At 53.9% G+C, this 13,894-nt stretch overlaps 1 protein-coding gene across 1 annotated transcript; it reads left to right on the top strand.

Annotated features, from left to right (window-relative positions):
- The first annotated feature begins 12,494 nt into the window (after positions 1 to 12,494).
- LOC119309526 (FCS-Like Zinc finger 17-like) lies at positions 12,495 to 13,553 on the top strand. The gene is made up of 2 exons (XM_037585511.1): positions 12,495 to 12,880; positions 13,008 to 13,553. Exons 1-2 carry the CDS (start codon positions 12,543 to 12,545, stop codon positions 13,195 to 13,197), a joined length of 528 nt encoding a protein of 175 aa, XP_037441408.1. The 5' UTR covers positions 12,495 to 12,542; the 3' UTR covers positions 13,198 to 13,553.
- The last annotated feature ends 341 nt before the right edge of the window (positions 13,554 to 13,894 follow it).

Raw genomic sequence — 13,894 nt, 5'->3', positions numbered from 1 at the left:
TAGAGGTGGCGGCCGGCCGCCTGGAAGCATGGAAGGGCTCCACAGCCCGGGCAGGAGCGCGCCGGGCCTTGGAGTTCGCCAAGGCATGGTATCCTAGGCTGGACCTAGCCCAGTTGGCCACGTTCCGGCTGGAAGCGCAGGGTGCGCTGGTGGCGGTGGAGGTCGAGCTTGTCAACAGGGCGGCGGCGATCACCGACTTCACCGACACCAACGTCTTCGTTCCGGAGGTGGTCGAGGAAGGCGGCGAAGCTCCGCAGGAGTGGCTCGGGCTGAACCCGGAGGACAGCGAAGATTCAGCTGAAGTCATCGACTCCAGCGACGAAGGAGAAGACGGGGAGGAGGAGGAGGAGTTGGAGGAGGAGGAGGAGAGCGATGTCGACATGCCGGAGGATGGTGCGGATGATCAGCCCCACCCCGACCGGGCCTCAAGCAATGACCCGCGCTCCAAAGCGCCGACTGCTGCTGGAGGTGGCCAGGTGGTGGCCGACCAGCCGCCCATGCCTCCGACAGGCGCCACTGACTCCGTCCTCCAGCCCTCCACCGCACCGACTGTTGCTGGTGATTCTTCTGCCCAGACGGAGCCACCTGCCGCATCAGGCGGTGCAGCCGACCCCAGCATCTAGCCGGAGCCTTCGGCCGTGCCAACCGGCATGGCCCCGCCGAAGCCTTCTGCCGCGCCAACCGGCACCGCCCAGCCGGAGTCTTATGCTGCGCCAACCGGCACCGCCCAGCCGGAGTCCTCTGCTACTCCTTAGGATTTTATCTATTTTCTGCTTGCTGCTCTGAACACTTTTGTTAAATTCGCACAATTCCACCCGTGGGGTGTATATCGAAACTTTGTTTGAATGCCGGCCAGAAGGCCTTTATCCATGTAAATATTCTATCACAACTTTATGCTTTGCTCTGCCGACTTCTATCTTTCCTTGCTTTTTACTCCTTGGTTTTTTCCTTTGCCGCCCTCCCTTGCCTATCCTCTTGCTAGCCAAGCAGCCGCTCTGCGAACTGCGGCTAGGTTGAGTACTTAGCCGTTCGGAGGAGGGCTAGTACCTAGCTATTCGGGGTGTTGGCAATGAAAGTAGGAGCCGGCCGGCCGGCTGCTTGGCAGCCAGACGAAAAAGGTGAGATGACGGCCTTCGCTATATGCATTTTGTCCTTAGTCGTTTTTTGTGTGGGCACCGGTTTGGGATCCCAGCCCGCCGTACAGTCGCTCTGCGAGCTGCGGCTTCTGGCAAAGGAAGTGTTTGGCGCCAACACACTACCTGTCCGGCTACAGGAGGTGGCATATAGCAGAAGGCGACGAGCCTCCGGGCCGACTGGTCGAACCCGGTGCCAGGCGGAAAAAACTATACATACTCATGGCATAATTCTTATCATATAGATAAAGGAGGGTAGTCCCTGAGTTCGCCTCGGGGGACCCGAAGTCTTTGTACATAATACAGAAGGTAGCATGGTACATACTGCTTTCAACTGTAAAATCTCCGGAGGAGGTTTGCATTCCATGGCCTCTCCGTCTCCTTGTCTGAATCATCTCTCTTGCGTGCTCTGGGCTTCTGAGCATCGATCAGATAGTAGGAATCATTGCCCAGCACCTTGCTGATGATAAAGGGGCCTTCCCAAGGCGCCGAGAGCTTGTGCTAGCCGGCTGTTCGCTGGATCAACCGGAGCACAAGGTCTCCCTCTTGTAAGGATCTTGGCTTCACCTTGCGGTTGTAGTATCAGCACAGACTCTGCTGGTAGATGGCGGACCGGCTGAGCGCCAACAGCCGGCCTTCTTCCAGCAGCTCGACGTCGTCTTCTCGTGCCTCCTTGGCGTCTGCCTCGGTGTACATGGTGACTCGCGGGGAGTCGAACTCTATGTCCGTCGGGATGATGGCTTCAACACCGTAGGCGAGGAAGAAAGGTGTGAAGCCGGTCAACTTGTTCAGAGTTGTGCGCAGGCTCCAGAGGACGGCCGGCAGCTCGTCGAGCCAGTAGCCGGCCGAACGCTCAAGAGGCTCGACCATTCAGGGCTTGATGCCGGACAAAATGAGGCTGTTTGCTCGCTCAACCTGGCCGTTTGACTGTGGGTGGGCAACAAACGCTAAGTCCAGTCGGATGCCCTGTGTTGCGCAGAAACGAGCGAAAGCTCCTTTGGAAAGTTTGTGCCATTCTCGGTGATGGTGATGTGTGGTATGCCGTACCGAGTGGTGATGTCGGCGATGAAGGTCACGGCAGTCGACCCATTCAGTTTTTTGATTGGCCTGGCCTCTATCCACTTGGTGAACTTGTCCACCGCAACAAGCAGATGACTCAGGCCGCCGCTGGCTGTCTTGAATGGTCCCACCATATCCAAACCCCAAACAGCAAATGGCCAAGCAATCGGGATAGTCTTGAGTGCAGAAGCTGGCAAATGCGGTTTGGAGCGGAATCTTTGGCACCCTTGGCATTTCTGGACCAACTCTTTGGCCTCTTCAAGAGCAGTCGGCCAGAAAAAACCATGGCGAAAGGCTTTGGCAACAAGGGCTCTTGAGGCCGCGTGGTGGCCACATTCACCCTGGTGAATGTCTCTGAGGATTGCTTGGCCCTGGTCCGGCTCCACACAGCGCTGGTACACACCAGTGACACTACGCCGAACCAGCTCTCTGTTGACTATGGTGTATGCTGCTGCTCGTCGTTGCACCTGCCTTGCTGAGATCTCATCAGTCGGCAATTCTTTGTTCACCAGAAATTTGAGGATTGACTGAGCCCGGGATGGTGCTACTATTTCTTCTACTGCCACAACCGCAACTTGTATGAGGGTGCTTGGGCCGAGAGGTGGCGGGTTGGCAATTGCTTCCGCCTGCTGAGTTGACGGAGTCCCCGGGTCGACTGCTGAAGTCCCCGGGCCGGGCTCTGGAGTCCTCGTGTCGGGTGCTACTGCAGCAGTCCCCGGGCCAACTACCGAAGTCCCTTGCCGGCTTCTAGGACCCTCAAGTCGGATCCGACTGCTTTTGGAGGGGCCAGCACAAAGATGGAATCTGATTCTAGGGGCGGCTTGACGGACGGCTTGAGAAGGCAGCGTAGGGCGATGCCGGCTGGTATTGCTTGTTGGGTGGAGCCAATACATGCCAAGGCATCTGCTTGTTCATTGTCATTTCTTGGCACGTGGAGAAACTCGCACCCGTCAAAGTATCCACTGAGTTGCTGCACGAGGAAGCGGTAGCTTGCCATATTTGCATCCTTGGCGTCCCAGTCGCCTGACGACTGCTAGACCACCAAGTCGGAGTCACCATAGCACAAGATCCGGCGAATGCCGAGTTCCTTGGAAAGCCGGAGTCCGTGTATGAGTGCCTCATATTCTGCTACGTTGTTGGAAGCAGCAAAATGGACTTGCAACACATATTTGAGCTTGTCGCCTTTGGGAGAAGTGAGGACGATGCCGGCTCCCAGATCGGTGCGCATCTTTGATCCATCAAAATGCATCTTCCAATGGGTGGAGTCTGGTGCTGGCGGTAGGTACTAGGTCTCGGCCCAGTCGACGAGGAAGTTGTCCAACACTTGCGACTTGATGGCGGTGCGAGGCTGGTAGTAGATGGTGTAAGGTGCCAGATCGATGGCCCACTTGGCCACTCGGCCAGAAGCATCCCAGCTTCCCAGGATCTCAGCAAGCGGAGCCGTGCAGACGATGGTTATTGAGTGCTCTTGAAAGTAGGGCTTCAGCTTCTTGGCGTCACAGTGCACGCCATAGCACATCTTCTGATAATGCGGGTAGTTTTGCTTGGAGGCGGACAGTACTTCACTTAAGTAATATACCGGTCTCTGGACCGGCAATGCTCTTCCTTCCTCCTTGCGCTCTACCACAATGACTGTGCTGACGACCCGACTGGTGGCAGTAATGTAGAGGAGCATGGGCTCCTTCTCAGTCGGAGCTGCCAGGACAGGCGGGGTTGCCAACATCTTCTTGAGCTGGGAAAAGGCTTCGTCCGCCTTGTCATTCCACTCGAAAAAAGTGGTCTTCTTCATAAGTTGGTACAGAAGGAGAGCCTTCTCGCCCAGCCGACTAATGAAATGACTAATTGATGCCAGGCAGCCGGTGAATTTCTGCATGTCCAGCAGTCGGGTGGGCACCTCCATCTTCTCAATGGCCTTGATCTTCACCGGGTTGCACTCTATGCCGCGCTCTGAGACCAGAAAGCCAAGGAGTTGGTCGGCTGGTACTCCAAAGACACATTTCTCCGGGTTGAGCTTGATCTGGAATCGGCGCAAATTCTCAAAAGTCTCCTTGAGGTCCTCTAGCAGCGTGCCATGCTTCTCCGTCTTCACCACCACATCATCCACATATACATGGGTATTTCTGCCGAGTTACTTGAGGAGACACTTCTACATGCAACGCTGAAATGTGGCGCCGGCGTTTCTCAAGCCGAACGTCATGGTCAGGTAGCAGAAGGCTCCAAACGGTGTGATGAAGGCGGTCTTCAGCCTGTCGGCCGGGTTCAACTTTATTTGGTGATACCCGGAGTATGCCTCCAAAAAACTCAACAGCTCGCATCCGGCTGTGGAGTCTATCACTTGACCAATCCTTGGCAGAGCAAAGGGATCTTTGGGGCAGGCTTTGTTGAGGCTGGTGTAGTCAATGCACATGCGCCACTGCTTGTTTTTCTTCAACACTAGGACTGGGTTGGCCAGCCACTCTGGAAAGAATATTTCCATGATGAATCCGGCTGCTAGAAGCCGGGCTATCTCTTCTCTAACAACTCTTCTCTTCTCTTCCGACAGGCAGCGCAAGGGCTGCCTGACTGGCTTGACGTCAGGTCGGACATGTAGTTTGTGCTCGGCGAAATCCGTCGGAACACCCGACATGTCTTTGGGAGACCATGCGAAGATGTCCCGATTCTCATGGAGGAAATTGACGAGCTCGCTTTCCTATTTGCTGTCAAGGCCTGTGCCTACGACAGCGTGCCTCTCCGGATGCTCCGGGTCCAGGGGTATCTTCTTTGTTTCCTTGGATGGCTTGAACGAGCCCTCAACCTCCGACTCCTGGGGGATGGGTGACATTTCTGGCTTCTTGCCTGCCAACGCCACCACCCGGTTAAGGAGCCGCTTCTCGGCTACGATCACAAGGGACTCGGCCAGCCGGCTGCTATCTGTGGCGCAAGCGACCAACTTCTTGTAGTCTCCGGCTACTGTCAGGATCCCCTTGGTAGTAGGCATCTTCATCTTGAGGTAGGCGTAGTGGGGGACTGCCATGAACTTGGCCAGAGCTGGCCGGCCAAGCAGTGCATGATAGGGGCTTTCAAGGTCCACCACTTCAAACCAAACTGGATCACGGCGGAAATGATTCTTGTCTTCAAAGAGGACATCAATCTGGGTCTTGCCGATTGGTGAGCAGGAAAGGCCAGGGACTATGCCATGGAATACAGTCCGACTGGGGATGAGCTGCTTCTGCTTGATTCCCAACTTCTCTGTCGTGTCACGGTACAGGATATTGATGCTGCTGCCGCCATCTATCAAGATTCTAGAGAAACGTGATGCCCGCCTCTCCGTTGCAAGGGCAGCTTCCAGGACCAGGGCATATGAACCAGGGGAAGGCATTACTTCCGGGTGGTCGGCCCTGCTCCAGCTGATAGGCTTCTCGGACCAATGCATGAACTCGGGAGTGTTGGAGGCCACTGCTTGCACTTCTTGTTGTTGTTGTCGTCTACTGTGTTTGTCGTCGGCCACGCTGGTGAACACAACATAGGCTCCGTGTTCCTCTGGGTACTCGTCTTGTATGGCACCGACTGGTCGGGCCGCCGGTTGCTGGGGCTGAGGAGGCGGCGGTCTGGCAGGCGGAGGAGGCAGGAGTCCATCTCCTTGGGCGATTCTGGTGAGCCAGTGACACTTCCGAGTGGTGTGGTTGGATGGCTTCGCACCACTATGTAACTTGCAGGGTGCATCTAAAGTTTGCTTGTAAGAGAAGGCAGGCAACCAATTGGACTTGCCGCCCTTCTGCCGCTTGGGTGCCGGCTGCCCTTCTTGCTGCTGATCCTCGACCGTAGCCACCTGCCAGCTAGTGGAAGCCGTCTGGGTGGCCTTCTGCTTGCTGTCGCCTGGCTGCTGTCGCTGATTGGTGTCTCCAGCCGGAGTCCGAGGGGCCTGAGGTGCCACCTTGCCGGATGCATCAACCAAAATTTCCGCCTTCATGGAGGAGTCGGCCGTGGCATGCTTGTTGGCGATGACCAGTAGTTCGTCGAGTGTCTCGGGCTCGTCGCAGAGGAGCCGATGCTTGAGGAGGGTGCCCTCTCGGCACCCGGCGGTGAAGTACTCGATTGCATGCACCTCGTGCACGCCTTCGCAGGAATTGTGCAGCTCGGTCTAGCGCATGAGGTAGTCGCGAGTCGACTCTATGGGCCCTTGGAAGCACAAGGAGAGCTATCTGGGCTTGGGAGCCCGCTTGTAGGTGCTGGTGAAGTTGCGGATGAAAGCCTCGGTGAAATCAACCCAGCTATTGATGCTGCGGGGCTTCAGGCTGTTGAGCCATGTTCGGGCAGTGCCCTGAAGCATGAGCGAGACGTACTTCACGGCAACACGCTTGTTGCCATTTGCTATGCTGACGGCTATCGAGTAGTCGACCAGCCAGTCCTCCGGCTTCACGGAGCCGGTGTACTTGGGCGTGTCTCGAGGGAGGGTGAACCCTCTGGGAAAGGGCTCATCCCGAATTCGTGGGCCGAAACAAGGCGGGCCCAGTGGATCTTCTTCTTCCAACGCTAGGGATCGGTTGAGGCGGTCGATACGGTGGCGGGCGTCGTTCTCTATGACTCCCTCTCGGCAGCCAAGGCGATCGCCGAGTGTCTGGTGCGTGACAGGCGGCGGAGTGGGATATCTTGCTCCGCGAGGCGGAGGAGGCGGAGGATCGCCTCGGCGCTCCACCGCTCGGGGGCGGCCGTCTGCGTCACGCTCAATGGAAAGGCGAGTCTGGCTCCGGCTGGCCACCGGCTCGTTGCCTCGGTTTCCACGTACGCCGCCAGTCGGTGTCCGGGAGGTCGCGCCGTGCTCTTGGCGATGGGGCGGCTCTTCATTCCGCAGGCGGGCTCTTCAGCGCGGCAGCCGGCTTCGTGCAACGCGGCGACCGCGTCTAGGAGCTGCTGGACTTGCTCCGTCATGTGGCGACGCTCGTCGCCCTCATATTTATCCAGCTCGTCCGTCACCGCCTGGGCGGCCCGGACGTTCTCTGCAGGCGTGGTGTAGACGGGACGTTCTGCCCCGAACATGCTGGCGATGGTCCCGCCACGCTGCCGGACAGGGCCGATGCGGCTAGGCCCCCCAAGAGTCGGCGTGCCACCGACGGCCCGGTCCATCTTGCGCCGATAGGCGTTCGAAAGGCGTCGCATGCTGGCAAGCCGACCAGTGCTCTTGAGAAGCTGGACGCGGCGTGCCTCCAGCGTCTCAGCATCTGCGTCTTCTGGGATGGGCGCCGTCAAGTCTTGCAGCGCTGCATCGAGTGGGTCACGAGCTTCTTCATTCGAGCGCTCGCTACTGTTAATGACGAGCACCTCCGTGACAGTGCTCCCGCTGCTATGCTCGTGAGGAGGCGGCTCATCGTAGATCACCACGTCGGAGGGGAACGCATCAAGCGACGCCGTGTCGGAGTCGACGATCATCGGGTCGGTGGAGCCAACAGACTCCAGGTCCACAGTAGGCTCGCTGGTGACGTGAAGCTGGTCGAGGAGGCTGACGAGGCAGCTCTCGGGGCAGCCGGTGCCTGCGTCGGAGGCCGGCTCGTCGGAGAGGTGAATCTCACCAACGAGGTCGGCGAGGCAGCTCGCCGTGCAGGCGATCTCCGCGCCATGTAGGGCGTCGAGGCTGACGCCGTCGGGCGTGCTGGGCTGGCTTTGCTCGCCAGGAAGGAACAAGGTTCCCGTCCAGAGCAGGTCTCCGGGAGACGGTGCACCTTACCCCACGGCGGGCGCCAAATGTCGGGGGCTGGATGCGAAATATGCCAAACGATGGCTTATCATGGTGGGAGCGAGTAGAACGTCGCCGGTGCCTAGAAGCGGGATAAGGCGTAGACACGTACGCCGGCGAACTTTACCCAGGTTGGGGGCTCTCCGTGGAGATAATACCCCTACTCCTGCTCTGCGGGTCTCTGCATGATCACTAAGGCACTAGTGATACGAAGTGCTCCTTGAGCTGTGTCTAGAGGTAGAAGAAGGCAAGGCTAGCTCTTCCCTGCCCTAGGTAACTGGCTAGTTCTATCAGAGTTGGAACCCTTTGCATGGGTGGCCTGGGGGGCTTATATAGGCCCGCCCCCTAGGGGTACAATGGTAATTGGGCCGGCTGCTGGGGCCCGTCTGTCAGCATCTCCAACCTCCGGCTTCTCCATCGACTACTAGGGCCCGCCGCCTAGTGGGCCCTGCCGGCTGGTTGATGGCTGCTTACTGTGACCGTGCTGTCTATGACGAGGACTTGGTCATCTTATCGTGGCTACAGTCCCGCCTGCTGGCGGGAGGTTACTGTAGCCACACGTGGTCTCATCAGGTTAATGGCGCACTTGCCTCGGGGCAAGGGACGGCCGCCTGCTGGAGGCCGACCCTTCCCAAGTCCGACTGATTGGGCGTCTGCCGTCTTTGGGGGTGCCACTGCCTGGTAGGGCCTGCGACTGGCAGGCCGTACTGACAGGCCGTCGTGGGGAACAGGGTTCCACCTGCTTGGAGCGACGTCAAGGGAGACATGGCATGTGGAGATCTCCGCCTGTACGGAGCACTGTAGCCATGTCTGTCCCGTACGTGGGGGCGACGTACTTCACTGTAACCATGCTCTAGCTTGTACTCTTGATGGGGGCTCGGTTGCACCGAGGTCGTGAGGCGGCCGCCTGCCTGACGCCGCCCTCTCTGGAGGCCGGCCGGCTGGAGCCGGCCGCTCGTAGTGTCGTAGGCTTGGGTTGGCCGCCCTCTGGTAGCCGGCCGTTGAGCCAGCCGGCCCCCAGAGGGCGTAGCTTCAGCTTGAGGTCCAGCTAGACGGAGCTGGTCCAAAGTCTTGATAAATTCAGGGACTCAGGTGAGCCTACCCATGGCCTATTACTCCGACAACTAGTCTACCAAATAGCCCACGGATTAGCGAAAGTGTTAGTCTAATTTGAAGCACAAATGCATCTTCATGAAAAGTAAATTCCGAAAAATAGTAAAACAATTTTAAAAAATCATAAATTTATTTATGGGTGAACGTCAACAAGTTTTCTAACATTCTACAAATTTCGTCATGAAAAGACATCTGTAGAGGTGTGTACGCCAAAAACACAAAAATGAGCGCTCCAAGATGCGTCTTTTTGAGCCTCGGGTTTTGTTTTGTTTTGTACATGCCACCATGGATGTTATTTCAAGGTCGAAATTGGCATGACGTTAGAACATTTGCTGATTTTCATCCTCAAAATTTTCCAGTTTTATAATTTTGTTTACTATTTTTTTTACATTTACTGTTTATATAGATGTATTTGAGCTCGGGAGCAGATAATCCATGTCCACGGATTAGTAGTTACTCCCACCGCCGCATGTGTTAATTAAATCATGAAAATAATTTTTATTTTATTTTATAGAAACGGAGGATGTACCCTCGGCCACTGCATCTGGACGATGCATACAACCATATTATTAATTATTCACAAAGACCATACAAGATGATACATCAATAAGCCTGAAGCCACCATCTTGGCAACACCGCTGCTACTCCTATGCCCTTGACGAAGGCGTGCCGAATGTCCGGGCCTAATACCAAACAGACATCGCACTAAAGCCTAACATCTAAAGCCGGGTGTCCCCTCCAAGCCACTATCTGGATTGGGTCCCACACCGGTCAGGCACACTCCAATGAGCACCGCACGCTGCAAAGGTTGTCACCTCCATCATCCCTCGGTCCATCCTCAGAGCAAAACTTTTGCATCGACCTTGTTAGTCCTCTCTGTCATCAACGCCACCATGACGTCAGACAGCTTCTTCCTCCTGCGCGAGTCCATCCCCAAACACGCCCATCGCCGAACCTCCGCGGCGCCATGCCGCCAGGATCCGCCATCGGCCTCGCGGTAGATGTAACACCGCCCCTCTTCTTGTCCCCTCCAGCCAGCGCGTGCTCCAAAACGATGCCCCCGGGAGGGACAACGGCATCGAAGGTGCCATCATCGTCCAATCCGGTAGACCCAGATCTAGGGTTTCCCCCTGAGCTCACACCGTCGCGGCTGCTGGAGCCACGCGGCGCCCATCACCCATAGCATCTCTCGCCCGACCATCTGAGCCTCCCAGGACGGCGCCTCCATGGAGGTTACGACGCGCAGGGCGCCGCCGCCGCCTAATCCAGACTGAATTTTGGACTTTCGTCCGGAAGGGAATTAGATGTGGATCGGAGGAACCTCGGTTTCGCCTTCAGGGAGGATAACGGCGTCGAGGGCCGCCGCCGATATCGGGCCGCACCAGCCGGCCAAAATTTTCTCCGATCCACAACCTATACCATCAAACCTCCGACTGTTCATGAATAGAAAATAGCCCACAGATTAGTTTTTCGTTTGAGAAAAGCCCACAGGTTGGTAGTTACTCCTATCGCTACACGTGTTAAATCATGAATAGAAAATAGCCCACAGATTAGTAGTTATTAAATCATGAATAAATTGCAGAGAAGTTCGGGTTCTTCCTATCATGTCTGTGTGTAGGAAAGCAAATGCGCACCACTTTGGAGAGAAAATTCTAGATTATGCGTGACAATGATGGCAGGGACTCTTGATACTCGAGTTGCAACGCACTTATATTAGTTATCTGCTTCAAGGGGGACTTGCTGTGGAAGCAAGGTTCGAATCTACACTTGTTGTGTTGCAATGGTTCTGACGAGTGTTAACCTGTGCTCTGCTCACCCATCTGCTGTTTCTTCCTGTATTTTACTAGCTCTATTCATCAGTATTAATCTACACTTGTTGGGTTGCAAATGTTCTGGCGAGTAGTATTGTATTTATCGCTCACCACCTGGCACATCTCAATATTAATTGCTGTCAAATCACCAGCAGCATCACCACATCATTATCACCTGCCCCAGCCCGTGCTCAGCACATCGCCGTTGCTTCCGTTGGTGGTCGACACAGTTGCATGCCAGTATATTTTACTCCCTTCATTTCAAAATATAGTGCGTTCGCGTTGCCCGAGGTTTAATTTTGACCATAAATTTAACCAACGAGACTGACTGCGGCGGTAGAAAAATTTATATAATTGAAAACTTCTTTTGAATACGAATTCACTGGTATAACTTTTGCTTCCGCCGGAGTCGGTCTCGTTGAAAAGTTGAAGCACAGGAATAGAGGAAACACTATATTTTGAAATGGAGGGAGTACGGTTCTTAGAGCAAGTATAATAGAGCTGAGTCAGCGGGTTATAAGAAATAAACTAGTATATTTCTGCTTAGTTGGAGGAAAGAGAAGAGGAGAGAGAAGGTAAGCGGGCTCTAGCGGGCTCTTCGTGAAGAGCCAGCTCTAGCACGTGCTCCTAGACACTTTGTGAGAATGAAAGGTGGGTCACATAATAAAAAAGTAGTACACTCTTTTAATCTATTATTGTACTACCTCCGTCTAGATGAATAAGTCATTCGCGTAGTTCTAGGTCATTGATTTGAGAAATTAAATATATGTTATATATCATGAAAAATATATCACTAGATTTTTACACGGTTGTAGTTTCTAAATATATATTTTTTATCACATATAATACATATTTAGATAGTTAAATCACCGACATAGAACTATGCGAATGACTTATTCACCGAAACGAAGGTAGTACATGTTGGCTATAAGATGGACTGTAAATGACATGGCACTGGCTTATAGCCAGCAGTTGGCTATACTATTAATCATGCTCTTAGGCTGGCCATAATGGAGGTAACATAAGTAGTATCATGCACTTGGGACTCGCAAACATGCTTATATGGCAGACAATTAAAGAAAAGAGAGATGGTTATAGTAACATAATAAATGTGACGGTACTATGTGTCATGCATGGCAATAAATGAGACCATCTATGGTACTAATCTATAATACTATGCACTATAAAGGTAATAATATAGACTAGTAACATATGCATGTTACTAGTCTAAGTTGCTTTCCACTATGACCAGCCTAAGAGGCCACTTTAGGGCTCCTTTGATTCAAAGGAATTCTATAGAATTTTTGAAGGATTGAAATCCTTTGGAATTTTTCCTACGTTTGTCCTTTGATTCATAGGATTGAATCTCATAGGAATTTTTTTCAATAGAATGTTTTGTATTATATTTCATAGGAAATTTAACATCCACTCCAACCTCTTTTTACAATTCTTTTATATTTCCCGTGAAATCAAACACTTTTTGCTAATCCTATAAGATTTAAGTGGGCATGACACTTCAATCCTACACTTTTCCTATTCCTATGTTTTCAAAATCCTGCGAATCAAAGAGGCCTTAGTGGTGATCTTCCAATTCTACTGCGGCCACTTTGTGGACGCCAAGCGTCTTTATATGCCCATCACTCCTCTCCACCCTCACCTCTCACCACTGCACACAAGTCCTTGGACTGAAGTGGTCACCTCCTCCTCGGCTCCACCATGCTTCCCAGGATCCAGAAAAGCATCTTCCACCTCGGAGAGGAGGTTGGTTATGGCCACCCCGGTGCTGATCACCATGGAGATAACATCGTTGCCATCCAGCAGCACCTCGGGGGACACACCCAAGGCCGCCGGCTGCGGCGAGGAGGGCGAGACCCCGCTGACGTCGTCGTCGGGCTGCAGATCCTCGTCCAGCACCACCCGCAACCGTGTCATGTCGTTCTCAAGCAGATGGTCAGCTCGCCGCCGGCCCGCCGCCGCCTTTCTGGCAGCTTCTCGGGGGCCTGCTTCCTGTGCCGGAGGGAGCTCAGTCCCGACAAAGACGTGTACATGTACAGGTACTACTGCAGCCTACGTGCAAGCTCGTGATCTGAAGTTTTCGATCGCTGAGGCCGAGGCAGCATCGATCGGAAGGCTTCGTGGTTGGCCGCTTGGCGCATGACTGATAGTTTGTTGTGCTTACAGGGGTGACCAGGGGTTCTGCAGCGAGGAGTGCCGGGGACAGCAGATCTTGTCGGACGAGGCGAGAGAGCACGAGGCCATGATCAGCAAGGAGCGTCGAGGTCTGGCTCACCGTCGTCACCACCACGGGCCACGCCCGGCGCCGCCGGGGGCGATCCGGGGCGTGCCGAGGAGATTACTGGCGGTAGCCTAGCCTGATTATGCATAATAATGCATGCACGAACATGACATCCATGAACAAATCGATCAAGAACCTATGATGCTGGAAAGTTAATTACAAGTAATCGAGGGGCAAATCAAGGAAACCAATATGCGTATTTGCATGTATGGCGAGGTGAGGGTGAGAAACTGAGAATCTTGAGATGGTATGAATATGGTAGAGAGACGTTGAAGCAGGGTGCATGTTTTTTCTTCAGGCTGGTTAGTTCAGATCTGTAGTCATGATGCAACAAATGTAATCTGCTCCTGGCCGCCTGTTAATATGTGCACATCCGGTTAATTCTAGATGGGAGAAAGTAAAAAAAAAAAAGAATAATTGGTACACGAAAATTTGGTGGGATGCTGCTGCAAAATACCGTATTTGTGATCAAAGTGTTAAACTCGTGGTGTGATCCTGAACACAAGTTAGTCGTACGTAAATCTCAGGGTGCTAGAATTTGATGCCAAGAGGAAGCAAGGGATAAAATGATGCTCTGGCATCTAGCAGCTTGATGGGGAGCACAAATGGCACCAGAATGGAATCTTCTCTGGAGCTAGAAAACGACTAACAAAATGAGAAGCAGCCATAAGACCGAAGATCTGCAGAGAGGGAGGAGCCTAAAGGACACGGACCGCTTCACTTAATTATTTATTTCGTGGGGGGTCGACAGAGATTTACTAGTTTTTTTTAT

Source organism: Triticum dicoccoides, chromosome 5B (assembly GCF_002162155.2).
Source record: "Triticum dicoccoides isolate Atlit2015 ecotype Zavitan chromosome 5B, WEW_v2.0, whole genome shotgun sequence".
Taxonomy (NCBI): Eukaryota; Viridiplantae; Streptophyta; class Magnoliopsida; order Poales; family Poaceae; genus Triticum; species Triticum dicoccoides.
Note: the sequence above shows the minus strand (reverse complement) of the source record. Positions and strands in the feature narration are given on the sequence as shown.

What these genes read in the sequence shown, in the direction of transcription:
- LOC119309526 (XM_037585511.1), top strand. Translation starts at nt 12,543, where the DNA reads ATGCTTCCCAGGATCCAGAAAAGCATCTTCCACCTCGGAGAGGAGGTT. An exon ending in AAAGACGTGTACATGTACAG is followed by an intron (nt 12,881 to 13,007) that starts GTACTACTGCAG and finishes TTGTGCTTACAG; the next exon opens with GGGTGACCAGGGGTTCTGCA.